At 55.8% G+C, this 26,633-nt stretch overlaps 3 protein-coding genes across 3 annotated transcripts in view; 2 read left to right on the top strand and 1 right to left on the bottom strand.

Annotated features, from left to right (window-relative positions):
• Positions 1–2,235: 2,235 nt before the first annotated feature.
• Positions 2,236–4,297, top strand: LOC114661388 (tripartite motif-containing protein 3-like). Its single transcript, XM_051934032.1, has 2 exons — positions 2,236–2,557; positions 3,201–4,297. The coding sequence occupies exon 2, from the start codon at positions 3,212–3,214 to the stop codon at positions 4,274–4,276; it is 1,065 nt and encodes a 354-aa protein (XP_051789992.1). The 5' UTR covers positions 2,236–2,557; positions 3,201–3,211; the 3' UTR covers positions 4,277–4,297.
• Positions 3,956–26,633, bottom strand: part of mrps34 (mitochondrial ribosomal protein S34) — a 149,371-nt gene continuing 126,693 nt past the window's right edge. Inside the window, exon 5 of the mRNA XM_051934033.1 lies at positions 3,956–3,967. The gene's annotated coding sequence lies outside the window, so the exon portion shown is untranslated. The remainder of the gene's footprint in view (positions 3,968–26,633) is intronic.
• On the top strand, positions 16,982–23,057 carry metrn (meteorin, glial cell differentiation regulator). Its single transcript, XM_028813968.2, has 4 exons — positions 16,982–17,228; positions 19,379–19,818; positions 21,033–21,092; positions 21,657–23,057. Exons 1-4 carry the CDS (start codon positions 17,128–17,130, stop codon positions 21,968–21,970), a joined length of 915 nt encoding a protein of 304 aa, XP_028669801.1. The 5' UTR covers positions 16,982–17,127; the 3' UTR covers positions 21,971–23,057.

The raw sequence follows: 26,633 nt of genomic DNA, 5'->3' as shown, positions 1-26,633 counted from the left end.
CCTGGCAGCCCCTTTACATTTGCTGGACTGGGCGCCTGACACGTGGGTGGCCGTCGTAAAGGTGAATTTCACCTCCCAGCCAAACGTCTGAATGTGGTGCACCTGCAAAGGTCAGAGCCTCGAACTGAGGGTCCGAGCCGCTGCCAGAGTGCTGAACCCCAGGGCGATGCCACGACTTGACAAGCTGGCCGAGCGGAGGCTCCAAAGTTCAAGACCACCCCTGTGAGTGCGCGGCCTCGATGGCCAGAGGCAGACTGAGCCGTCTGAGTTTATGGAACTGACCTGATCCGGTCTCAGGGTGCCCGCCCCAACAGCACTGGGCACAAGGCAGTGCCAACCCAGTACCAGTCTGTCTCAGTGTACCCTCATGCGCACGTCCTCGCTCAGTTTCATAGAGCCAGGAACGCCACACAGACAGTGACTGGAGGTGGGAGGGAGCGGTGCCAAGCTCTGTGCCCCAAAGTAGAACCCGTTAAGGTCATATGAGGGAGAGCTGCCCCTGGCACCGGTGTCTCTCGTAGCCTTCGTGCTTTATATGGCGCCTTTAACAATAAAAAAGTGCAGCACAGTTCACAGAGCATTCACACTGCGGGGTCACAGTAGCCACAATCTTAGGGGGCTGCAAGTGCATCCCCTCATCCCCTGCCCATCCCAGTGCCACCCCAGCCTGCACTCACTACGTAGCTCTGGCTCCTGATGGCCCCCCAAGTGTCACGTCTGGCTCGCTGTCCAATGTGGCCAAGGCACAACTTCTGCCGTCTCCATCCTGAATCAACCAACGCCTTCAATGTTTTTTAAATTTCAGGGCAGGGGGCTCGCTTTCTCAATGCCCAGCCAATGCCACAGGAGTGAATAAAGATGTCAGCAAAGAGGATAGAGAAGGGAAAGGTAGAAAACCTTGGCCACCTGCCACTGTGCCCCATGGCGCTCGTGGGTGTCCCTCTGGCATGTCATCCTAAACTGTCCTCTAACACAAAGAGAACCCAGAATGGCAGACACTTGATTATGTGATGAGACCATCTTGGACTTTGGCATTGGGGGAACCTTGGCTTCTGCCTGTTGACCTTTTTGTCTGTCAGTACCAGCTTTTAGAGGTGAGGATCTGTATCAAAGGGGCATTGTTCATTGGCCAAAGGGTGTGTCACAGGCAGTGCCACTTCGGCCAGAGTGCTTGAATCATGTCCTTCAACGTCACAAGCATTTGGTGCCTTTGATGGGGTCACCTACCTCAGTGACAGAAAGGCAGGGACTTCGGCCTACAAGAGCAGCTGTTGTTACTGGTGATGGTACATGGCAGTGCCAACAACTTGCCAACAGAGCACAGAGGAATTCAGGCCATTTAAAGCAAAGAGGAGATGACACTGGGGTGGCAAGGTGCCCAGCCCTGGACTGTCCAAGCCCGGGTCAGGAATGGCATGTGGTGCAGCGGGCGAGGCCGAGTGGTCTAGGAATGAATGGTATGGGTGGTGACTGGCATACAGTATGTGGTTAAAGACATGGTGGGCATAAGCTGTGATGCCAGGAATGGAGTGACAGTAGCAAGTCTAACAGCATTTTCTGATATTTTTGTATCATTGGCACTGACCTGGCCCAGGTAAGATAGTTTAACTAAAATTATGGGTGGTGGTCGAGGGGCATGGAAGGCATGCCAATGTTTGTGTAAGTGGCACTTTCTCTCACACTCAGGGGTCTGAAGGTCACCAGTCCTTTCAGCCTGCTGGCATCTGTGCTCCCTGGCAGAAGATGAATCAGTGAGGCTGGGCAACTGAGAAGTGGGCATCTATCCCCACTCTGACACCTTGGTCTGGGTCCGTGCAGAGAGGTGGGTTCCTCTCAGGTCCTCCAGGTGCCACCACCCTGGAGGGTAAGATGAGTGTAACGTCTTTATCTCCAGCCTGCCTAATGTTTCCAAGGCTCTTGGTGCCCACATCAACATCACTGAGTGGTATCACTCTGCCTCACCCAGACTAACAGTCCACTGACGGTGCCCACCACACTTTCAATGAGGCACCTTCCTCAGAGATGGGCAGCCCTGGTGCAGACGGTTGGCACGTGTTGGCTCTGGAAGGCAGCAGCTCTGGGCTCGCCATGGTCCAAGGCTTTGCTTCTTATCACGGCTCTGCCCCGGGGCGCCTGCCATTAGCTTTTGTTTTGTGTAAACGGTGAGCACCCGCCGGCTTTTCACGTGGCACTCAGCTGATGCTTTTTAGAGGCAGACGCACCATGCGGAACATCGAGATGCCAGGACGTCCTCGACAGAGGGGCACCCTCACAGCCTGTGGGCCTCACCCAGACCCGTCTTCACAAATGCCCGCTTCCTGGGGACAGAAAGGCCAGCGTGCACACTTGAGGCCGGCCAGCTTGTGTTTACTAAGTGAGGGTAGCCGCCCACCCGCCTCTGTTTGCCCAGTCAGTCAGTGTCATGCCCAAGCTTGCAGAGCGGCACAGGTCAAAGGTCACAACTGAATGTCTCATGGCTCCGAGGAAACAGAAATCCGCCTGGAAACTCAGCGGCCAATGCCAGCCTGGCTGCACACAGCGACCAACGGCTAGCCAGGTAAGTGCAGCGGCATCAGCGTGGGCACAGAAAGAAAGAAAGAAAGAAAGAAAGAAAGAAAGAAAGAAAGAAAGAAAGAAAGAAATGAGAGGCCAGAGTGAGACACGGAGAGAGTGAAGTTAGGAGTGAGGGGGGAAGTGAAAACCAGAGAGAGAGAGAGAGAGAGAGAGTGAGACGGAGTGAAACAAGGCGTGAGAAGGAAAAGGGGTGACAAGTGTCAGACAGCGTCCAGGAAAGGAAGAAAAGTGGCAGAAAGACAAAAGGGTCGTGAGGAAGAGTGAGAAAAGAAAGAGGGTGAGAGATGAGGAGTGCAAATGAGAAGAGACGGTGCCATAATAATAAAAGAGAGTGCGTAGCGAGAGTGAGACGGAGGAGTGAGCAAGTAAGAACTTCAGCGCTAACAGCTCAGAGAGTGGGGGGAGGGAGAGTGGGGGTGCACCAGAATGAGTGTCGCTGAGGGGTAGCACAGCGCTCAGGGGGTGTCAGATGTGTGCCAGTCTCTGTGTGTGTGCGCAGCTCCCTGCGTCTTCCATTCCTTCCAGGCTGTGTGTTAAATGATGTCTCTGTGTTGCCACGGTGACAGTGCCCGCACCTTATGAGTCCGGACGAGTGGCTCACCCCTTGTACCTCTGTGTGCCCGCAGGGCTGCCCACGATGGACTACACCCTGGAGGTGACCCAGCAGAAGGAGCTCCTGCTGCGGACCGTCCGAAAGCTGCAATCGAAGTCCGAGGGGACCCTCCAACGCGTTGCCCCCTTGCTGAGCTTCCAGCGTGGCATGGGCATGGTGACCAAGAGCGGTGTCCACCAGCTACGTGAGAGCACCTCCAAGCTGTGTCATGAACTGGACGACCTGGAGAACCAGCTGCGCTTCTGTCGGAACCACGCGGTGGCCCGACTGGACAGGGGCATCTCGGCCCCTCTGGGGCTCCACGTGTCCGCCGACGGGACGCTCTACCTCGCCAGCAGCGAGGTTCCCAAGGTGGCCGTCCTGACCCGGGCGGGGCGCCCTCTGCAGGCACTACCTTGCGTGACAGACGGGGGGCACCAGCACTTCCTACCGGAGGACGTCACCCTGACGAGAGCCGGGATGGTGGCGGTGACCGATCTGGCCGGGGGTGATGTGAAGATCTTTAATCCGCACTCCAGGTTCGGCCGAGGGGAGTGGCTGAGCCTGGGCGAGTTCCGGTCACCGAGGGGCGTGGCCGTGGACGCCGTGGGCAGGCTACTGGTGGCAGACTATGAGCCGGGCAAGGTCCACGTCTTTGATGTCGACCACTGCTTCAGGCTGCTGAATGTCCAGAGCATAAAGGGCCTGCGCGGGCCCCGCTACGTGTGCCCGGGGCCCGGCGGGGGGACGGTGGTCAGCGAGGAGTGCGGAGACGTGAAGCTCTATGGCGCCGGGCACAAGCTGCTCTGCTCGTTCAGTGCCACATACGGCCATCGGTTCGGGAGCCCAGCCGGGGTGTGCACCGACGTCGAGGGGAACGTCCTGGTGGCGGACGAGCAGAAACGGTGCGTCGTCCTGTTCCCTCCAAACGGCTCGCCGGTGCCCCTGGTCACTGAGGGGCTTTGTACGCCAGCTGGGCTGGCATGCTGCAATCGTGGCCAGCTGTACGTGGGGGACACGGGGGACAACAGCGTCAAGGTCTTCCGGTACCGAAGTGCAGCTCATCACGGCAAGGGGACGGGCAGACTTGGCGCAGATAACGATGGCTAAGTTGGGGACTTCAACGATTCTGGATGGTGGGCCCTCGGGCGAAGACCATTGGGGGGCTCATTCCTGTAATGTTCAACAGAATTAAAATGAAAAAAATCCTCTCAGACGTGGGCTCCTTCATTTGTGCCCGGGCTGCAAGAGGATGGCTGGGTGGTCTTCACCTTACATGGGTCGCAGTAGCCATCTGCATAGCTGGCCTCCTGGGCAGCACAAGGTGGTCCTGGAGAGACCCTGCTACTGTCCAGGCTGCAATGGAAATAAAGCAGCTTTAAGAATCATGAGGAGGACCACCAAAACACTCGAGTCCTCCGCCGGGTGATCTCAGGTCTCTCGGCCACAGGGTACCCAGGGATCCAGCATCTGCCACTCTCAGGGCACCTCACCTCATTCACATCCTCACCAGGGTGACAAAGCAGCTGACATGTGTCACCTCTGGGCACTCATTGCTCAGTGACTTGAAAGGCGCCATATAAGGACTTTAGCAGAAAGTGGCGGCAGGGCTCCCTCTGCTGGAGGAATTCAGGAACAACGACCACTCAAGCCTGACAATGGGGCAGAGAGCGAGCTGACAGGTGGGCTCTGGGTGACGCCGTCGGGGCTTCACAAGGTGCAGAGACACTGGAGGTGAGAAATTGGACTTGAAGGGAAAAGGCGCTATATCAGTGAGAGACATTTCTGAAAGGCACTATATAATAATAATGTCCTTAGTGGGCGCCCTTCGTGTCTGCTGCGGGGCCGCGAAATGCCAGCAGGTGCCGCTCAAGAGCGGATCTCATTTACAATTCTCGACAGCAGATGGCAGCAAAGCTCAGGACAGTCAGAAAAGCGGTGCGCGTGAGCGCGTGCACGGATATGGGGGCCGCTGTCCTGGTGTCCTGCCCACCCAGCGGGTCCGCCGCACTGGCACAGCCGCGAACAGCTGTCGCACACTCGGGCTGCGGCGATTAGCTCGGGGGGATTAGCCTTCATCCTCTGGACAAACACGGGAACAGTAGCCGAGCGGCGTGTGGGCGAGGAGGCCAGCTGTGTTTGCCCAGGCCCCCGCCTCGCTAGCCCAGGTCACAGCTGTGCCACCCACCCGCGCTCTCCCAGGCTCAGGCTCGCAGGCCTCGGCCTGGCGTCAGGTTACCAGGGCAACACAGGGAGGTCGGCTGGCACAGCGTGGATTATGACGTCAGAAGGCCTGCAAAAGGGGTCTACCATGACCTTGGTGTGAAAGTGACCACTGTCGGACCTCGAGAAGACCCCACGGCGGCAATAAAATCAAAGAGTTTAAAGCACTGCCAATGGCCAGGAAATGCCCGTCTGTAGTCCTGATGAAACAGGGCCGGAGTTGACATGGCAGCACCCAGGTACAAGGGGCGATTGAAAGTTACTGTGCCAATCACACAGGTCTTTAGATGGGGGGGGCCACTGGAGCTGTGGGTATGAAAGGCGCTATATAATAGATAGATAGATAGATAGATAGATAGATAGATAGATAGATAGATAGAGAGTGAAAGGCGCTATATAATAGATAGATAGATAGATAGATAGATAGATAGAGTGAAAGGCGCTATATAATAGATAGATAGATAGATAGATAGATAGATAGATAGATAGATAGATAGATAGAGTGAAAGGTGCTATAAAATAAATAGATAGATAGATAGATAGATAGATAGATAGATAGATAGATAGATAGATAGATAGATAGATAGAGTGAAAGGCGCTATATAATAGATAGATAGATAGATAGATAGAGTGAAAGGTGCTATAAAATAGATAGACAGACAGATAGATAGATAGATAGATAGATAGATAGATAGATAGATAGATAGATAGATAGATAGATAGAGTGAAAGGTGCTATATAATAGATAGATAGATAGATAGATAGATAGATAGATAGATAGATAGATAGATAGATAGTGAAAGGCGCTATATAATAGACCAGTCTCTTGTCTCTTTCCCCCTTCAGTGCTGCCCACTGAGTTGTCCTTTTCTTCTCCTCCAGGGTCTCCCTGCTGATTTTGTCCAATCCCGTCGTCCGTCTGTCTGTCTGTCTGCGCCGATGTCTGCTGTGTTTTTTTATTTGTGACTGTCACCACTTCCTCAGTCTGCACTCAGTGAAAGGCGCCATATAACTCAGAACTTTAGTTTCTTTCTCCATTGTCCCTTCCTTGTTCTTCAACGATGACCCCCACCCCCAGCTTTATGCTACTTAGACCACCACAGACGCAGGGCTGGTCCTAATTCTATATTGCGCCTTTCTATGACAGTTGCCCACACAGACAGGCCAAGCTCCGCAGTTTGGCTCCTTGCCACATGGTGGCGCACTGCCACTAAAGGCCTGGCAGCAGCCGCCACTAATGAGACAGGAGGCCATCAGAGCCTCAGGGTGACGGCTTGGCTTCCTCCCGGCTGACCCGATGACTTCAGCGGGCCGCTCCTCGTGTCCTCCCACGCGATGACAGGAAGTGGCGAGCGAGTGTGCCGAGGCCTTTGGCCGGGTCGGCGGCTCACCTCGGGGCGCTGATTGCAGCTTCCTGGCCGCGTTGCTCCGGGTGGGGCGTTCTGTTCCGCCACATGTGTGTCTTCCTCTGGGGGGGCTGCAGTGGTCCCGCCCTCCATGTCTGAATCACAGCAGGAGGCTGCACGGAGAGCCGGGACGCTTGTGCAGTGTCAAGGATGAAGTCTTTGTGGGGGAGGCGGGCAGGTCAGGCAGGGGTTCGAGGGGTCTGCTGTTTTAGGACGGGCCAGCAGGGGGTAGCACTCACTGTTGGTGTGGATGCCTCAATGGCCACTTCGTTGATATCCTGCACCACATCGCTCACACCATCACTGGCTTCACGCCTGGCTATTCATTTAGTGTGACAGTGGCACTGACATGGTGGCAGTGACTGCCCCTGGCAGCCACAACAAGCAGCTGGAGCAGGGGGCCAACGAGAGGTAACGAGGTGGGCTGAGGTGGGTTTCAGTGTCTGAATCTGCTCCCAGTCACTAAGGGGGGGGGTTCACGTTGTCATGGAGTATCAAGTCTGGCTGAGCCGACCGTCTTTACTGTCACCGTCCCCGAGTCTGTGTCTCATCTCTCAGAATTCCAAGCCATCTAAAAAGCATAAGTGGCTGGAAAAGTGGTCTGTATGAGTGGGCTGCACAGCCTCAGCTGCGATGTCACTGGCTCAGGAACACTCACTGAACACAGGAGGGACTGTTAACCGAAAGAGCAAGCCTCTGATGGCTCTGGTGGTAGAATGTGATGCATAAAGTGACCTCAAGGTGAAGAGGAGGAGCGGGCAAAGGCACAGAGAAGAGATGGGCGCCCCCTTGTGGCACTCGCTAGGTAGTAAATTCCACCTCTAAAAACTGATCTGATCTGACAGACGCAAACTGAGGATGAAGAAGTTAGAAAGAAGAAGAAGGGGGTCTCGGGTCAAGGGACGAGGGGCAGAAAGGGTGCACACAGGGGGACAAAGAGACTGGGTGGTGGACCGGCTGGAGGTGAAGGAAACAGGAAGAGGGAGACCGTAAAGAGGACAGGAAGATGTGAAAGGCGCTATATAATCGAGGGACATCTCTGAGAAATCTGAGAAAGGCGCTCTATGATGGATATGCTATAGAGTAGATAAGGACAGAGGCTACGTCTAATAGGCACGAAGGGCACCATATGACAGATGGGCAGAATGGCTACCCAGTCATGAAAGGCGCTTTATAACTGGACTGACATCACTGCTAGCAGATCAGCCGCTCATCCTTCTTTTTTCAGCACTTTGCCGCAGACGTTGGCATTTTTCAGAGCGTCAGTTTGACGCACTGAGGCATTTCTTGGCCCCCTCCCATCCGAATGGCACTGTGTGGCAGCACAGTTGGGCGCTGGGTAGCATGTGCCCATTGTCCTACCATATTGCTATATGACCGGCCAGGCTGTCCTTCTGTCCATCTGCCTTGATCTGTGTGTTCCAGCTCGCTTGTTCACCCTAGGAGATTGGCATCAGGCACACCGGTTCAAGCTCTGCCCAGCACCAAGGACAGATGCCTAAATCCCACTGCTGTCTCTCAGGGGGCAATGCTGAGACTCCCTATGGGTGACATGGGGGCCCTCAGAGCTGAAGGAGGCCACCACTGATGCCCTGCTGCCCAAGTCTTCATTTAACAGGACAAACTTCACAAGCTGCTGCTGGCAGAAAATGAGAAGAGCACGCGATGTGAAGGGTGGCACCTGCACTGTCACCTGGTGTGACCCAGGCCTTCATGGGAGGTCCATCATTAGGTAAATGACTGTGCTGGTACACGTGGGTTCAGCCAGGCTCAGGTGGCACAGTTATCCACAGTTGTCTGTGCAGCATCACTCTGGCCTGTTGATGGGCAAATTGGCAGTCAGTGGGCTTGACACCTCTGAGGACCTCTGCAGGATAAGATGGCAGATGATGCCAGCTGTTTGATGCCCTGCGGTCGAATGCATTCGTTACTTGTAAGGCGCTATGTGGTACCTTTCACCCGTGAAGTGCCTTCTCCTGTCAGGTCTGCTGCTTCTCTTCTCCTTTCTTGTGACTTTCCACTTTGAGGTCATAGGTGCCAGTCTGTTAGAGGGCACCATCATTCACAGTACTTTGGACTGATGAGGAGGGAATACCAACTGCCCAGTGCCCTGTGATGTGGCTCCTAACACCAGTGGGACTGTGACATGGGCGGCCCACCCTCCCCACCACTGGCCACCAGGGCACTTCCTGACAGGCCGCCCGACTGGTCCGACGACTCCGTTTACAAGCAAGCAGAAATCTGCCAGCCTAAAACCTCAGCCTGAACACAGCATGGTACCTGTGGGGGTCTTCAGCAATCAGGGGCATCTGGGGCAGCTACAACAACAAAAAAAACACAAAAAAGAATCAGAGAGGGGGAGGGGTGCAAAATTGGTTGGCACAAAGTAAGGGTGGACTATGAGGGAAGGGGCACAGGATGAGGTGAGGGGCATAGAGTGAAGGGGCAGACAATAAGGGGCATATACTAGAGGTGGGCTATGAAGTAAGGGGGCACATGGTGAGTGGGATGTAGAATGGGGGCTAATAGTAAGGGTGGGCTGGTGTGTAAGGAGGCACAGGGTGAAGTACAGAGTGGGGGTCTCAGGACACAATTGAGCCCCTTGAGGGTTTGTACTGATATGCCCCAGTAAATGCCTTCCGTCCCAGTGACACATTTGCCTTTATGCCTTGTAGCCCTGGCACTGGCATGTCACTGACCACAGACAGGTGACTTTGGATTGTCACCAGGTTTCTTTTCCCTGCGTTGCCCTCCTTGACCAGTTTTAATGCCACCCCACTGTCGCCCTGCCCTGGCACTCTCATGAGTCCCATAGCGCCTTTCTCTCTGTCTCCTCGCCTTCTCCATCCTCTGTGCCTCTTACTGCTGGTCTCTTTTTATACAACATGGCACCCTGGCACCAGATGCCACACTCCATGACCAGCTGACTTGGCACAAATATTTCATGGTAATGAAGGCAGCCATTAAAGTGCCCCCCCCCCCAACCCATGCCAAAAGTCCCTTAGACTACAATGAGTTGGTTATTAATTGAAGGCGCTATGACCCCTGCTGCCAGCAGGTGAGTGACAATGACCAGCCCCTAATCCCCCCAGACATGCATTCCAACAGGGTGGCCGGCCCCCCACTAAACAGGTCCCTCCGGTTTGACCAGGCCTTGTCCCTCCAGGCTGGTAAGTCCAGTTTGGGGACTGCAGCTGCCAGCCGCCCACGTCACTCGTGCCCCTGAGGGTCCACAGTGAGAGGGCATGGGATTTTCTTTATGAGAATGAGGGTATTGGGGGCTGTGAGGAAAGGGGTAAGGACCCCTGGTAAAAAAGAAAGTGGCGGGGGGGTCTGCTGCCATACTCCCTCCAAGCCCCCCCAGGTTTGAGCCTGGTCATGCTGGTGTCAATGTGTGGCCCCCACTCCACCAGTCTGACTGGCTCTCCTTTGTCTTCATATAGCGCCTTGTCCTGGTGGTGGTCTGTGAAGTTCACCTTCTGTCCACCATGCAGCTTGTATGAAGGACAAGGACAGTGGTGAACCAGACTGCAGGGGGGCATCTCAGGGGGGGCATCTGCAATGGTGACCTGCTCCTCTGTGTGAAGTGGACCACTGTGTCGTGATGAGCTGTGCCCGCTTTGGGGGTCCATCTCCATCTTATCTCAGTCTGGGGCACACCACAGTGGCACTTTGGGCCATCCTGCCTCATTTTGTGGAGCAGTGCCCACTCGAGCCAGCGTCTTCAGCAATCCGGCCGGCATTCCTTCCCTCCTTGGCGACCCCCAGCCATGCCGCGCCTCCATTAATCATCGCCTTCATCATCCTAATCTAATTACAGAGGAGGGGTCGGAGGTCACAGCTGAATGTGTGAGGGGGGCAGGCTGGGGGATGGGGCCCACTAGAGCAGTGGCACTCGGCCTCAGGGGTCTCAGCCCTTTGGCTCCACGTGTGCCTGAAATGAAAAGGCTACCAACTCTGAGAAGGTCGCAGTGCATGTGGGGCGCTATATTATAAAAATCACTGCTGGCACCTTAGTGCAGGGGGACTTGTGACATTCGAGACACAACTGGGGACATTTTTTTTTTCTGATTGGAGCCCAGGCTGGCAAAGTGATTTACTGAGGTTCACACTGTGCCAGGCATCAGGTGCATGACTGGGATTGGGGGGCCATTCACATTGAGATGCATCCCTCACACACACCACACCCCCATATAAGGGTGATGGGGGCCCTTTTGATGCCCTGGTGTGCCCCCCTTCCCTCGGCTCAACACTGAGCCCCTGAGTTTGGCCACAGCGCCCGTTCTTGAACCCCTTCATTTACTGCCCCACTATGTCCAGTGCAGGATTCGGAGTGGCAGAGCCAATCCCTGCAGCACTGGGCACAAGGCAGGACGTTCAACAAAGTCCACCAAGCGCATCTGGGACTAACACTGAGGGTAGTGCCAGCTTATTGCAGGGCACACTCACAAGGATACGGAAAGATACAGTAACCTCCATGTGGACGGGCACTGGGCAAAGCTCTTAGGCCAGACACTGGGTGGGGGACATGCTACCCACTGTACCGTGACAAGTACGACCCCGGACCCCCTTCATCTGAGCCCCCCACAAATGCCCTAACATGGCTTTGAAGGTGTGCAGGGCATCGTGGGAAGTGGGAGGAGGTTTGGGGCACCCCCGCTTTTGTGGGGCCGTCACCAGGTCACACTCGCAAGTCCCCTTGACAGGTCCTGCGGCTAAGGGGACAAAAGCGCAGCTGCCGCTGACCACGTGTGCCTTTGTCCCGCCGAGGTTTTGAGGCCCCGTCATAATTCTGAAAGAGGCGCGCGGCCGCCTCGTCACCTCCGCCACAAAAGGGAACGACTTGGAGATGAGCGCGCGGTCTGTGGGGGGGGGGGGGGGGGGGGGTGTATTAGTCCACGCCGCCATTTCTGCTCAGAGAGACCCGAGCGCACTTGACTTCTTAGGACCCCCGCCGCCTGGTCACTTGCAGACACCTTGCAAGGCGACGGCAAAGGGACCCTTAAAACTGGCACTGTGGTGCGCGCCTGGGGTGGGGGCTTGTGGGGTGGGCACACATTGCCTGCCTATGGTGAGCATTATAGACAAGCAGACAGTTAGTGAACATCGGGGCAACCCTGCGCCCACCACCGACCCCTGAGCAGCGCTTGAGACCGCGGGCGCGCGCACTGAGGACCCGGCGACCACGAGATGGGGGTGGATGTCGAGTTTTGGGGGTTGGGAGTGAGGGGCGCAGGACGCGACTCATTGTCTGCCGTTTTGGCGGGCGATGTTTGCAAATATTAAGTCAGGGGGGAGCGTGGATTGACTTCAGAGGAGAAGCCCCCGTAAAGCGAGGAGGCCAAGTGACGGGACTGCGCGGGGAGATCGCGCTCAAGAAGACCCCAAATTTCCCGTTTGAAAAGTTTTAGTGACATTCAGAGTGACAATTCATGCAAAAATAAAGAACTAAAGAAGAAGGGCGAAAACCGTCCTGTCACCGATGTCACCGTTCATGGCTGGTGTTGTCTACGCACGGGACGTTAAGATAGCGGCGCTGGTAACGACCGCCTAGCACTTCGCCTTCAATCTGCCACCATTCAGCTGTCACTCCAACATCCGCGACATTCCACAGAATCGTCACCGTGAACGGGAAGGCGGCGACACTTGTGGCAATCGGCGCGGCTCTCTTCTTCTTCTCCTCCTCCTCCTCCTCCTTCTTCATTTTAATTATTATTAATCGGTCGCCTGACTGAACTGCCCGCCCGACTCAGAGTTCCGCCCGCACTGCGCCACCGTCTGCGCGTCTGTCCGTTTATAGCGCCTGCTCGCTTTTCTTTCCTTTTCCTCCACACCAACCCCACAACCCCCCATTCATGCAGGTGGGCTGTGGATTAGTGGCGGCCGCCCCCACCTGCCCGGTGGCAGAGGTGCGAGTTTCTGGGCGGCCCCCCGCTCAGCCCCCACAAGCTCAGGTCCCACCCGATGGCCGCCGTTCGCTCGCTCGTTCCCACGGAGCGCAAGTCCAGGCTTGCCCCCCCCCGCGCCCATCGATCGCCCTTAACGACTCCTTTTGTGAGGCTAAGCGGCCCCATTGATGGACGAAATCATCGAAACTGGCCATTGTGTCACTCGGGGGTCGCCGATAAATCAGCTGTGCGCCTAAAAGGAAAAAGGAAAGTTTTGGCGGGTTCCTCTCGCCCCCCCCCCCCCCCCCCCCCCCCCCCCCCCCCAACTTCCCAGACGCGGATGAATATGAATGGCCGCCAGCGCTCGCCTCGCTGCACTGGAAACTAAACAAGACCCCCCCCACACACACACGCCCCCCCCCCCCCACGCACGAATGCACGGCTTGATATAGCGCCTTTCTGCAGCTGTGAGGTGTGCTGCAAGAGTGCAGTGACTCCCTCAGGGGGCTCCTGCTTCACATTCTGGGCACATAAGCAGTCGGGCACACTGCTTGCTTCTGCCAGTTGTTAATCTGGGCAGCACTGGCACATTTCTCCTATGTGAGCACAGGCAGGGTCATGCAGAGTCAGCAGTGGGATTTGCACCCCCCCCACCTCACGGTCAGAATTCCAAGGCCTTACCCGCTATGCCACTCTGCCTGCATTGCTGTCACTGAACACTTGGACCCAGGTTCAGTTCTCTCAGGCCTGGCGCCAGGTGGTCATTTAGCCAGAGAAGCCCCCCAAACCATGCTGTCAGGTATATACTGTGAACTGCCACCTAGTATTAGCACTTCGGTCTGGACCCCTTAAAATCAGGAGCCCACTGGGGTTCACAAACCTGTCACCGTCACAGCAATTCTTTGAACCCTTAACAGATCAAAATGAATGGCCGGCTTTCTGGATCCTTCCTGTGGGGCCCTAGACTGGCACCTCTATGGCATCACCCTGAAGGGCCACTGTGGCACCCCAGGCCAACGTTCTCCTCAGACCTTTAGAACTTCAGCCTGTTTTTGCTCCCCTCAGTGGATCCTCTGCATTCACTTCAGGACGTGACAGAAACGCCACCAAAGTGACAGGAATATGCTGAGGTATCCCCAAAGCTTGGCCCCTGTGCTCTGCCAAAGTGGGGGGCTGTCATGCCCTGTGTGCTGATCACCTACTGAATGTCCCTGAGCTTCACTTGTCACCTTTGCTAGTGCAGGTGGCTCCATCTTAGAACTCCCTGAACACAAAGGAAACCTGAGCTCCTTGTTGGTGGTGGCACACAGACCACCGGGGGGCTTTCCTTTTCCCACATGGGGGTTGTTGACGCTCGTATTTGCACAGCTTGGCCTTTACTGCTCGTTACTGTCCAGCAGGTAAACATCGAGAGGCGCGAGGCGTCAGCTCTGAAGGGGGCCATTGTGCAGAGGGGCCACGGGTTCAAATGCCCTGCCGCCATCGTCTGAAGTTGTGTGGCGTCCCACTGCGCTGCTCTTTGCCTTTTTGTTCAACTTCAAGTTGTTAAGTGTGTGAAAGGCGCTATATAGAACACAAACTGACTGCTCAGTCTTGGGACGGACTGAAATTTTAACAAAACCTGCAGCTGACAAATATCACTTCAGGTGCCCATGTGCCCGCCCACATGCCCACATTCAAATGGGTAGCATGTGGGCACAATGATCAGCCCCAATGTGGCCGTATCCATGCCACTCAGAACGCCCCCTGACCATGCAGGCTCAGAGCCACCTGACAGGGGTGCCCTCCAATCCAGCGAAATTAGACCTCGGGGGGTACAGCGCAGCTTGGGTAGTTGATTGAAGAGAAGTCGAGTACTTAGGAGGGCAGGTCAAAGTGGGCTACACTGTGAGCTGGCAATGGCACTGACACTGGCACATGTCCTCTGGTGAGACCCCGACTCGACTTCCTGATCAGAAGGACTGGGGACAGCGCTGGGCGTCAGGTTGAAGAGGTGACACCATTAGTGACAGCACCCCCTCTTGTTTGTCTCAGCTCAGTTGTGCCCCCCGTCACACATGCGTGGCACTCCTCAGTTTGAAGTTTTATTTCTTAGGGTCTTTTATTGGTGTCAAGAGGTGACGAGACATGACCTGACTTGACACACTCATATGCAGTGGTCTTCACATGGCAGGAGATGTTTCGTGTTTTTAGTGGGATTCAAATGAAACGTTGGCATACAAACCTGGCAGTGAAGAAGGCGACAAAGTGGTCCTGCTCAGAACATCCCCTCAGCATCAATGCCAGCTTGCAGCCTGTGGTGTCAATGGTCTGAACTTCTTGCCTGTGATGTCCCCAGAGTGGCTCAGTGACATTGAGGCCAGCAGACCGTGATGGCTCCTTGGCACCGTCACTTCCTTCTGGTTCAGATCAAAGCCACACTGGAATGACAGATGAATGCAAATGTCCCTCCAGTATCTTCTGACGACATGCTGCACTTGCCTCACCGTTAACCTGCACTTTGTGCCCCCGTGCCGCTGGTGCTGTCAGACCCCCAAGGCAGCAGAGGTCCACCTCAGGACTTCCCCTCAGGGGTCTTGTTGGCCCCCCCTCATGAAAACACATCTATGGGTGTCAAGATAAATGTCAGTGTGAGTCTCGTCTTTGTTCCAGAAGTCCCAAGGCTTCTTCTGCCGGTGGTCTACTTTTGTCCAAGCCCCTTGGTTTCAGACCCTTGGTGGTCTACCTGAACTCGTCATTTTGCACATTTGAAGGGACTGGCACTTCAATTCATATCTGACTGATAAAACTGAGTTTTGGTCCGCTGGCAGACCTGCATGAAATGTGCAAAGGGGTCTTGAAGGCCGAGGAGCCCACTGGCTGTTTGAGGTCCACCACCATAGCCACCTCAACCTGTGACTGTCAGGTTGAATGAACCAGAAAAGGGTGGCTTGGGGACAAGCGGGAGGTCGGCGGGCAGACTGGCGTTGCGACTGCTCAGTCAGTTGTGGTGAAGAGATGGCCGAGTCCCCCATGACCGGCCGAACGACACTCCTGTCCACACCTACAGTTACGTGACCAAGAGCACTGGACATGTGGGCTCAGCCGTAGGGAGAGGCTGGGAAGGACAAAGGAGCCCACTGAGGCGGCCTGTCAATGGAGGTGTTTTGGGCACATCCAGCGAGGAGGAGACCTCAGGGCAGAGCAGGGACACACTGGACAGATTGTATTGGGTATCCCCCTGGAGGAGTTGGAGGGGGGGACCTCTGGCCATCTTTGACTGCTGCCCCCTTCAACCCCAAGCAGATAAGTGGCAGAAAATGGACAGGTGGATCAGGGCAGTCGGTGGTTTCAGTTGCCATTAGGACCATCAAAGGACGGCCAACAGCTGCACCTGACCACCATTCCATAATAAACATTTGGGGTTTGTCTGGTCACCCAGGGGTCTGTAAACTTCTGGGCACAGTGGTGTTTGCACTGGCAGCTGGTTCTCCGTGCATGTCATAAAAGCTTTGGCACAGGGTGGTGGGCATGCTGTGAGCGGGCAGGCACCAGTGACCCCAGTGAGCACACATCAACTCCCAGTACTCAGAAAGTGAGAACGAGAAGGTGGTAGTGTGCCCAACTGTATGATACAATGCACATTGTACATTGATGCGTGCCACATTTGCCCTGGCACCTCACTGGCCTTTGTGGACCTCCTTTAACTTGGAGGGAAAGTCGCGTTGGCGCCTTCATGCAAATTCTGCAGCCCTTTGTGATGGCCGTGAAAGACACCAAAATACACAGAGGTGACAAACAACAAGATGACGCGTCACCATGCCCGGCGACCCCCGCCTCTGCGCGGTGGGATTTCGAAGAACAACAATGGCGAGTTCGGGGCTGCGTTTGAACTGAAGCCATTAGCAACTGGGAGGGGGGCGACTTCAGTCCGATGCGCTCATTTGGAAGGTGGGATGGCGGCCGTTGGCTTTTTAACAGGGCGCTGCCAGCGTCTCGCCCGAGCCGTGCGGGGCTCCTCTGCTCTTCGTCTCGTTTCTTTTCGGTTCTCCTCCTCCTCCTCCTCCTCCTCACTGCCGGCTCCTTCTTCACGCACTCCGCGCAGCGCCCCTCCTCCCCCTCACGGCATTCTTGTCGGATTTTTATTCAACTGTGAAGTCATTTAAAAAACTTTAAAGAGTTGCCATTGTCGACTCGCCACGCCCCCTCCCCGCCCCGCGGAGCGCACCGCGCCAGCCATTGGTCAAAAGTTTCTGGCCTCGCGTGCTGATTGGCCGGGGGTGCGCTAGTGGCGGCGGTAAAGCGAGTGGCCCTCCAGTGGTCACTCAGTCCTGAGATGTGAGCGCGCAGTGAGCTCGGCTTGGTGGGCGTCCGTCTCACTCGTGAAGCTCGGGGAACTCAAGGCCCACAACGCCGCCACCGCCACCGCCGCTTCTTCGCCGTTGGCTTCTCCTCTTGGTGTAAAATGAGGTCGGGCGCGGGCTGCAGCCGCTGGATTGTCCTGTTGTCACTTCTGGAGTCTGCGCGGGCCACCTACTCGGAGGACCAGTGCAGCTGGAGGGGGAGGTAAGGGCGACATCCGTACGGGGGGCGGGCGTCCGTGCCGCGCTGGAGCCAAGAGCTGCGGATGCTTTCCCTTGTGGCTCGTCTGTCTGTCTGTCTGTCTTCGTGGGTACGACTGTGGGGGTGTCGGGGCCACCTGGCCATCCAGCTTCGGTGCCAGCAAAGTGCCACACAACGGGTCGCTCGTCCCGGTGGGCTTCCCTTCCCATCGAGCCCATCCAAGTCTCAGGTCCTTAACAGAACGTGGGGCTCCTCATTTCCAGCGCCTTTAATACTCTTGTAGCTTTGGGTGCATGGCATGCCAGTAAGGGGGGGGGGGGGTCTTAAGGGCCTGGCAAGGGTGATGCCCGAGTTCAGTGCATGGGTGGGCTCATGGAGTGGCAGGTGAACTGACGTGTTGAGGGTCACGGGGAGGAGCAGCGCTGCGGCTGGACGCCAACGCCGCCAGGGGGCGCCTGCTTGTGATCCTGGGCCTTTAGATGGCATTTTGTCCCATTGGTTGACATCTGGAGTTCCAGATGCTCCTCTGTGACCTGCCCAGTTCTTGTCATGGCCTGACTGGGTGAAGGAGAGAGTAGGGTGGTTAGACTGGTGGGCACCCTTGACAGCTGAATCCTGCCAGTGCCATGATGGCTGCACTGGTGGCAGCTGGTTGTTTGGTTGACCGATGGCCACTCTGTCATTCATCGTGTGACACATTGTGTGTTAAGAATCCTTGCGTGACATGTGTTTCCCAGACTGATTCTTTAAGCAGGCGCTATATAAGATGACCAACACAGGTGACCTTGATGGGACCCGCCTTGTGATTGGGGGGGGGGCATCTGAGGGCAGACGGGTATTAAAAGAAACACAAACGCTGCCCCTTGAGGCTGCTGGGTCTGAGTCTGTAGTGCTGGACGACTGGACAAATGGCCAGAGTGTGTGGGGGATGCGGGTCGAGTCTCCTGCACACCCACGGCCCCTGACAAGCAGACTGGCATGGATGGGCCCCTCAGTTGTTTTGGAAGTCACCTGGCCTAGCAGGGTGGGCACTGGACTGTAAGCCCAAGGCCCACCTGGATTTGCTGAAAATATGGAAATGTGAATCTGTGCATGGAAAGGATCTTGGCAGGGCCTCTGGTATAGAAAGGCACTATACTGTATATGAAGTGCCACGTGTGCCAGTTTAGACCCCACATCTGTCATGGTAAAGCGGCTTAATCAAATGTGAACCGAAAGGCGCTCCATGAGACCCAGGTTTGCCCCTCCGTCTGTGTACAGGGACAGCAGTTGTACTGCCTGTGTATAGCGCCTTGGCTGCGGGTGTCACCTGTAGGTGTGACACTGATGTGTCTCTGATGATGAGCACTGAAGTCTGGAGGGCTCCTCAGAGAAGGTGGTGGGACGCACGTGTCCATCAGTAGCCCCTCCACGTCAGATGTCATCGGCTCTGAATGAAGGCGCTTTACACTTCAAAGAAAGGCAATTAGGGAACAATGGGCAGCCCTGCCCCACCCCCACCCAGTAGAGCACAGCTGTTGGGCCTGAGACCGCCGGGATGTCCAGATGCCGTAGATTGGGGGGGGGGGGGGCTGTGGTGGTGAGCATGTTGGGGCGGCCCAGAGTCCCAACTGGGGGGTTGAAAGTGAGCAGCACAGGGACAGGGAAAAGTGTCACTTGGTGAGACTGCCTCTGCCACTAGGGGGCACCACTGCCTTCTGAATCGGTGTGGCACAGTGGATAGGGCATTGGACTGTCACCACAGGGCTGCAGGTTCAATGTCCCCAGTGCCCCGGGTTTGGTCGAGTGTCCGGGGGGATCGTCACTGGATGCCATTCTTCATTTGGATTTTCATGCGTCCTTTGCTGCTTTCTTTGGTCATTGGACCCCTGGGGTCTTCACTTGTGTGCTGCTGTCACAGGCTCAGTTGTCCCTTTGCTGTCACCGGCTCAGGGGCTCCAAATGAATGAGCAACTGAAGTTGTTGCCCACAGGGTTTCAGGCAGGTGTGTCGCCCCCTACAGGAGGTTCAGGGAATTCTCAGTTGGGCAAAGTGAAACCCGTGTGGCAGGCCACGGGCACCTCATCTATGCTTGTGTCCAGCGTCAAGTCCACTCAAGGCGCTATATAGGCCTGCGACACTGACGGCCTCTCTTTTTGTCTCCTCTATTCCAGCGGCCTGTCTCAGCAGGCTGGCAGCGTGGAGCAGATAGCGCTGCACTGCGCAGAGGGCTCACTGGACTGGCTCTACCCGAAGGGGGCGCTGCGGCTCAGCTTGTCCCCACGTTTGCCCTCTGGGGCAGTGGGGCCGGGTGGCGCCGGGCGCAACTCAGAGCACATCACTGCCTGCATCAAGCCGGCCGAGACGTTTCGGGGGGCGCAGATCTACTTAGAGCGGGACGGCATCCTGGAGCTGCTGGTGCCCGACCGCCTGGACGGCCCTCGCCCCCCCCGGGTGCACTGCTTCAGCCGGCAGCCGGGCGAGAAGGTCGCCCTCTTCTTGCAGGCCACTCCTCACCAGGACATCAGCCGGAGGATTGCCGCCTTCCGCTACGAGCTGCGTGGGCACTGGAATACGCGGCTGTCTGTCGACACGGACACCGTCCATTATGAAGGTCAGTGTGATGCCCGCTGCTGAGGGTGGGGAGTTGGTGGGCTGTTGCACCTCTTGAAGATATTGTTATCAAATGACCAATGTTGTCTGTAGAAAGCGCCTTTCACATCCCATCTGCCCCACAGCATCGGGAACAAACCCCGGACGGGATGCCAGTCCATCACAGGGCACATTCATGCCCACAGTCCCTCAGTGGAGTCTGACAGCAAGATCAGAACTCAGAACTGGGCACTGAATCTTTGTGCCAGCAGCCCTGTTCATGGGGTGGTCTTAAGGAAGGTTCCAGAGTCATGCTCTGCTATAGCGCCTGTCCCAAATACCCCCGAGTGCTGCTCCTTGGTTTGGGGGTCTCCCCAACCACGGGCCTGCTAGCCAAGCACACATTGGAGGAGAGCAACAAAAGCCCAGTGTGAGGGTCTTGTACAAAACGAGGCCTTTCATTGGTAGGCTGGGGTGGGGGGGGGGCTCAGGGGGGATTAGATGTGTCGCCATAGCGACCCGGAGGCCTTCCATCAACTGGTGGGCTCTTTGTTTTGTTTCCCTCGGCGGGGAAGCCTGTCTCCAGGAATTCATCAGGCCGGATTAATGGCCTGGGGGTTCACTTCGTAGAGCAGATCAACTTCGCCGATGGCCCCTCGCAACCCCCACGCCGCCCCCTTCCTGTGGCAAAACGGCAGAAAAACACTTTGCATCCTGCTGGCCGGGGTCATCGCCCCGAGGCTCAGCTGCGCTTTGTTTTGGGACTTCTGCCATTCTTTTATCTCACTTTATCGGGCACGCTGCCCGCCTGCAGATGCTTGTGCCCACTTGTATTCATTTTTCACTTTAACTGCCATGAGTGTGGCACAGCAGTCTGTCCTTGGGGTGTCACATGCAGGCTCTCCTGGGGACTGTGGACATGATGTGTGGGTACAGTGAGTGGCGCTGTAAAGCTGCACAGAGCAGGTGGGCACCACTGTAGATGGGTGAAAGGTGCTACATTAAGTCAAAGTCAGAGGCTGCAGGGGCCAACACGTAGATTGTCATGAGAGGAGGTGAAAGGCGCTAAATCAGACAACATTTTTGTTTTCCTTTTTTGACGTTCATCCATCATTTGGCGAGGGTGAGGTGTGCCAGTCTGGGCGACCCTTGTGAATGGCAGTTACTTGGCTGGCTGCTGCATTACTGAGTGACTGGTGTGACAGCCCCGAGTTCACTTCTGTGTTCTTCCTACAGGGGCCTGCCGGCCATGCAATGACACCGAGGTCCTGATGGCCGTCTGCACCAGCGACTTTGGTGAGTAACCCGCCGAAATGGAATGTGATGCCATCTTTAAGAGTCAGGGTGCCCACTAATGGCCAGTATGGGTAACACGTGACCTTATGCTGCATGAAAGGTGGACAACACACTGGACCCCTGGTGCTGGACACTGGTGGGCTCACCCCATTTATACAGCATATATGTTGTGCCCCTCCAGAGGAGAGGTGGGCACCAAGCAGCTATTAAAAAAACTGGCACCTTCATGTGGGCACTTGACACCCCATAAAATGACATCTGGGTGGCCACACCAATCGGATTTTGCCAACAGTGACTGCACTTGCCACTTGTGCTGCCTGGGGGGTTTTCTGGCGAGTGGTACAGAGGTGGGGGCCGTCAACGGAGCCTCTGCTGGGGTTCAGCTATTGGCTGGAGGTCAAAGGTCAAGCTGACCAGCCGCTGTCAGAGTGTGTTGTGTGTGTGAGAGACTTTGGGGTTTCAGCACATGTGTGTGTGTGTCAGTTCTGGTGGGTGCCAACCTGGCATGTGTGTGTGAGATACATGACTCCTCCTAACCTCCGTCTCTCTCGTTTTTGTCCGCAGTGGTCCGAGGGAACATCCGCTCCGTGTCCAACGACATCGACCTGCACGTGTCCATCATCAGAGTGAGTGCCTCGCGGATCTTCCGGCAGAAGTACGCTCTGTTCTCCAACGGGGGGCGCCTGAGCAGGGCCGGGGAGATTCGGACCCTCCTGCAGTGTGGCGTCAAGCCGGGACCAGGCAGCTTCCTCTTCACGGGCCGAGTCCACTTTGGGGAGGCCTGGCTGGGGTGCGCGCCACGCTTCAAGGATTTCCGGCAGGCCTATGAGGACGCCAGGGATGCCAGGGAGCTTCCCTGTGAGCTGGCACTGGACTGAAGGGTGACTCTTCTGGGTGGACAGTACTGAGAGCTGACCCCACCATAGGTGGGCCAAATACTTTTGGAAGGCTTTGGCCACCCCACACTCCAAGCGTCCGCCCTGCCTGGTGCCCACCCAGCTGCTTGGTTGAACCTTTGTGTCGTATTCTTTTACATTTGCACTGCTTCAGTGTGGAGGACAGAAATGGGAAGCAACAGAGCAGTGAAGTTGAAGGAGGTGGAAATGCCAAAGCTTTGGCGCAGCATTATGTGGGGGCTCGGGTGGCACCGGTGCCCACCTTCAGACATATGCTTGTCTACAGATGTTCTGTGCCCACTGGCTGAGTCTTTTCTGGCGCTACATACAGTTGGCTCCATGCGGTGACTCAATCTTTGCTGTATATAGCGCCTTTCATCTCGAAAGGACAGGTGACAAGTCCTCACGAGCAGCTCATGGACTTTGGGGTGAACAGGACAGGTTGGCATGGCGTAGGGGGCAATATGAAGCTGACCTATCGACCCACTGCCTGTTGGACTTTCCTCATGGACAGAGTACAGCTGAGGGGGTCTGGGCATCAGGGGGCATCATGGCAGTCCCCTCCCCCACTAGGGGTCTGAAAACCAAAAAGTGCACCAAATGGGGGCCTCGGCCAATGGGGCCACCAAGACGTGGCACTCGGAATTGAGGGGATTTTTAAGGTAATTTAAGGTTAAGGAAATTGTATGTGTGTGTGTGTGTGTGTGTGTGTGTGTGTGAGAGGACACAATAAGAATAATAAGAAAAAGAAGAAGAATAATATATGAGGCGCCGGCTCGGCGTTTATCTCGCTGAAGCCCACGGCGGCGGCTGGCAGACTGGCACGGCTCTTGGCGTTTGCCCGCCCAGCTGTCCGCTGCAGGCATTCTGCTTTTGTTTTTTTGTCGTTTCATTCAAATGCACTATTTTGTATTATTTTCTATTTTGTGTTAAGACCTGAGATACCAAATAAAAGATGAAAGCTTCTCACTGCCACGGTCCGATCGGCCCCCTCGCCCACCACGGGCTGAGCTCAAGGGGGCCGTGAGAAACGTCACGACGCGTCAAATAAAACGTCAAACAAACGCTGCACCTGACTGTCTGTCTGTCTGTCTGTCACCACGAGGACCACCTCAGACCTGTGCAATGGTGGCCCACCCTGGGGACTGCGGGGGGCACTCTTGTGCACTGGACCCGTGGGGGCCCAGCGTGTAGGAGCTGGACAGGTGACCTACTCTGGTGGTCTCAGTGCTGCTAGTGGACCACAGGTGGTCTTGCCTGAAATCTTGGAAGAGCAATAGACTGGCCAGGTGGTGGCCTTGCTGTGTATTAAGAGTGGGCACGTGATGGCTTGGGTGCAGCCTCGGTGCCCACGCTGGACTGGTAATGTGCCATGTGCGGCCTTGGCATCCCATTAAGGGAGGAGGAGGCAGGGGGTCTTTGTTTTCTGAGTGGCCTTTATCGGTACCCACATTGGCTGTGAGGACACAGTGGCACCCCAGTGACTCTGGGCACAGGTTAACATGGCAGTCCAGTGCAGATGGTCGTCCCACGGTAGGCTTCGTACCCAAGCAGCTTCGCCATGCTACACAATCGTCCAGCGAGGCTGAACTTTGGCTTTTCTTTGTCCAGCAGTCGGCCATTAATTGGACTCCATTAAGTATGAGGTATGAAGTCCAGACCTTCTAACAGCTGAGCTGGCATGTCACACAAGTGGGCCAGAGTGGCAGTTCAGGGAACATGACCCTGGGTTTCAAAGAATAAAATAGACTGGCATAAACTAAGCAGAACCCACAGGCTGCATGGATACCCTCAAGCAGCCCACTGCCTTGGCATTTCATGTCTTACGGGCTGTCTGCCCACCCTGTTCAGATTCTCCCCTCATCTTTGGGTCAATGCTGCTGTGTGCCCTTCAGGTTGTCCACCTTTTATGATTCCTCCATGCTGTTTGCCCCTCGGACTATCAGTGGTGCCCACTCCTCCACAGTGGGTAGCGGGCAGCTGCCGGTGGCTCATGAGTTGCTGTTTTCTATATTGGCAGAGGGTTACAGTCACGTCACCGCTCTGATGATGGCACATGAGTCACCATGGGGGACCACTTTGTCGATCACGAGAAAAAAGGGCTGTGACCCCAGAAGTTGGAGAAACACTTTTCTGGGCCATCCTGTCACACCTTCGAGAAATCCAAAATGTCACAGGAAGGAGAGGCCAGGCAGGAAGGGGCGTGGCTACAGGAAATGGGAGGGGTCACAGCAAAGGCAAACAAGCAGTCAAACACACATGGGAGGGGCCATGAGTCCCTGTGATTTGAAATGGGCGGGGCCAGAGGAAAATAAGCAGAGGTGAGGGGCGGAGCCTCCAATACAGGCAGCAAGGGACAGGAGTGAGGAGCAGAAAAGGGGCGGGGCCAGGAGCAGAGCCTTTGGCAAGGAGTCAGCTAAAGGGGGGCTCGGGTGGCACCCCTTCCATTGGTGACTGGCGTCCCCTCGAGAGCATTTGGCTCTTTTCTCTCTGGTGCTGCCAGCTCTTTTTCAATTCCCATTTCACTGATGTTGCCCACTCTGCAAGCTGTGGGGGGGCGTCACATCTCTTGCCCACGTGGCCACCCCACTTGTCACCTGTAGACACAGCAGGCTTTGCATTAAATCTGCAGGCGGCCCGGCGGCCCCCTTGGTGTGCATCAGGAAGTAATAAATTCTCATTAAGGGTCGGCACGGGAAAGGAAAAGGCAGCGAGAGGAAGGAGATGGAGCGTGCGCTGCCTGCCAGAGCGAGAAAGACGAGCCCCCCGGACCACTTGTCGACACAACGTCCAACGTCTTTTTGGGTCCCTGCCCAGAAAGGGGCCGCCCTTGTGATGGCCCGTCCATCTCACACGACCGGACTGGGACACCGTGGTCTGCACATTCTAAATTTAGCGTGCGGGCCGCTCACCATGGCGGGCCACTTCCTGCTCGGGCCCTGGAACAATAGCGCCTTGTGTGAGCCGCCGGTCTGGCACACGGGCCTGCCAGGGCGCAAGGGAATCGGCTGGCATATCAGCAAGTTCATCCTGTTCCCACCAGAGGAGGCCCGGGCCTGGTGACCACACCACAATGGCCAGTCTGTGTGTGTGTGAGATGAGAAAGCGGGCAGGCGGGCACAGCAGGGGGAGAAAGAAAGAAAGAAAGAAAGAAAGAAAGAAAGAAAGAAAGAAAGAAAGAAAGAAAGAAAGAAGCGGTGCTATAAAGAGAGATAAGACACTCGCCTGTGTGCCAATAAAGAGTCAATAACTCCGTCTTATATAGCGCCTTTCACAGGAAGCCAGGCCAGAACCAGCTGGCAGTTTGCGATGGCCTCCAGACAGGCGTGGTGGCCGGGCCCCCATCTCAGGCCTGCTCATTTGCACTGGACTGGCTCTATTGCTCTCTTTGTTTTTCTGCCCCCTGGCATTTGCACAAACGTCTTTGCTGTGGCGCTGCCAGGCTGCTCTGATGGGCGCCAAATAAAAAATGAACTGAATGTAAAAACAGCTCAGGATCGCGACAGCTTGGAGCCACTAGAGGGCGATGTCACTGGCAGGGCCAATCTGGGCATCTCGCTCCCCACTCCCATCTTCTGCCTCGCTGTTGTGCCCGCCTCTGGCCACTGGTACAACACATCCACCCTGCTGGGCTCAGCTTGACAGCTTTGCTGTATGGACTCGTGTGCAGGAAGCAGAGGGCACAGGGTGGCACAGCTCCATCATCGTCGTCTGTTTATAAACGGAACTTTTCATTGCGAGGATTGACCTGCAAAAACACCGCTGGCCGGAAGGAAAGCCGAGAGAGGAAGGCGCAGCCCGGTGCCCGGCTGGCTTATCTTGTTTACACGGACCTGTTATGTGCAGACGGGCGTCGCCCCCCTGCTGCTCTATGCCTTGACGGTGACCCCTGTGGCATTTACTTTGTGACTGCCAGAGAGGCACTTTGGTGTGCCAGCCTCTTCTCTGGCATATCGCATTTTGAAAGAGGGGGCTCTCACTGTCTATGGTGGTCCTTTCTTAAATGCAGTTGTTGTTTCATCTGCCGTGAAAGGGACTAAGGAGAGGGCACTGGGGTGACATGGACTCAAACTCAGAATCAGAGACCCTCTCACGAAGTGCCATTGCCATCTCACTTGCCCACAATGGATGCCAGGCCATTGGAGGGCATACCTTTGGGACTGGGGGGGTTTGAAATGCCACCGGCCAATCAGAATCTCACACAACTGCCAGGAGTCGACCAACCACTGGGACTGAAGGCTTTTCTTGTATTCGGTGCCTCCCTTGTGATGGTGGTCTTTTTCAAAATGATATATAGCGCCTTTCTACAGCACAAGTCCAGACCCCAATGACTTGGCTGTTCCCAGGTGTAAGTTAAGCGACTGGCACAGGGCTACACAGTGGGCACAAGTGGGAGTTTAACCCATGCCCTGCTGGCCCCAGTCCACACTCACCCTCCTCTTCCTCAAGTCAACTTTAGGTTGGTGACAGAAATCAGAAGCCAAACCCAGGAACAAAAACAGCAAGGAAGTGAACCCATGTTGTGGGGGGCACTGGTCCAAGGTGGCATCATAGACCCGCAGTGAGGGCCATCCTTCTCATGACCACCCTAAGATGAGAGTAGAAAGTGAGCCGACACTCTGCCATATAGCGCCTTTGCCCACGT

The sequence above is a fragment of the Erpetoichthys calabaricus genome, chromosome 11 (genome assembly GCF_900747795.2).
Source record: "Erpetoichthys calabaricus chromosome 11, fErpCal1.3, whole genome shotgun sequence".
Lineage (NCBI taxonomy): Eukaryota > Metazoa > Chordata > Cladistia > Polypteriformes > Polypteridae > Erpetoichthys > Erpetoichthys calabaricus.
The sequence above is the reverse complement of the archived record's forward strand: the minus strand, read 5'-3'. Positions and strand labels throughout refer to the sequence as shown.

Bases quoted from the DNA above. Each gene is read 5' to 3' on its own strand.
- LOC114661388 (XM_051934032.1), top strand. From the start codon at position 3,212: ATGGACTACACCCTGGAGGTGACCCAGCAGAAGGAGCTCCTGCTGCGG.
- metrn (XM_028813968.2), top strand. From the start codon at position 17,128: ATGAGGTCGGGCGCGGGCTGCAGCCGCTGGATTGTCCTGTTGTCACTT. The intron at 19,819-21,032 runs GTCAGTGTGATG...TTCTTCCTACAG, and splicing joins GGACACCGTCCATTATGAAG to GGGCCTGCCGGCCATGCAAT. The intron at 21,093-21,656 runs GTGAGTAACCCG...TTTTGTCCGCAG, and splicing joins CGTCTGCACCAGCGACTTTG to TGGTCCGAGGGAACATCCGC.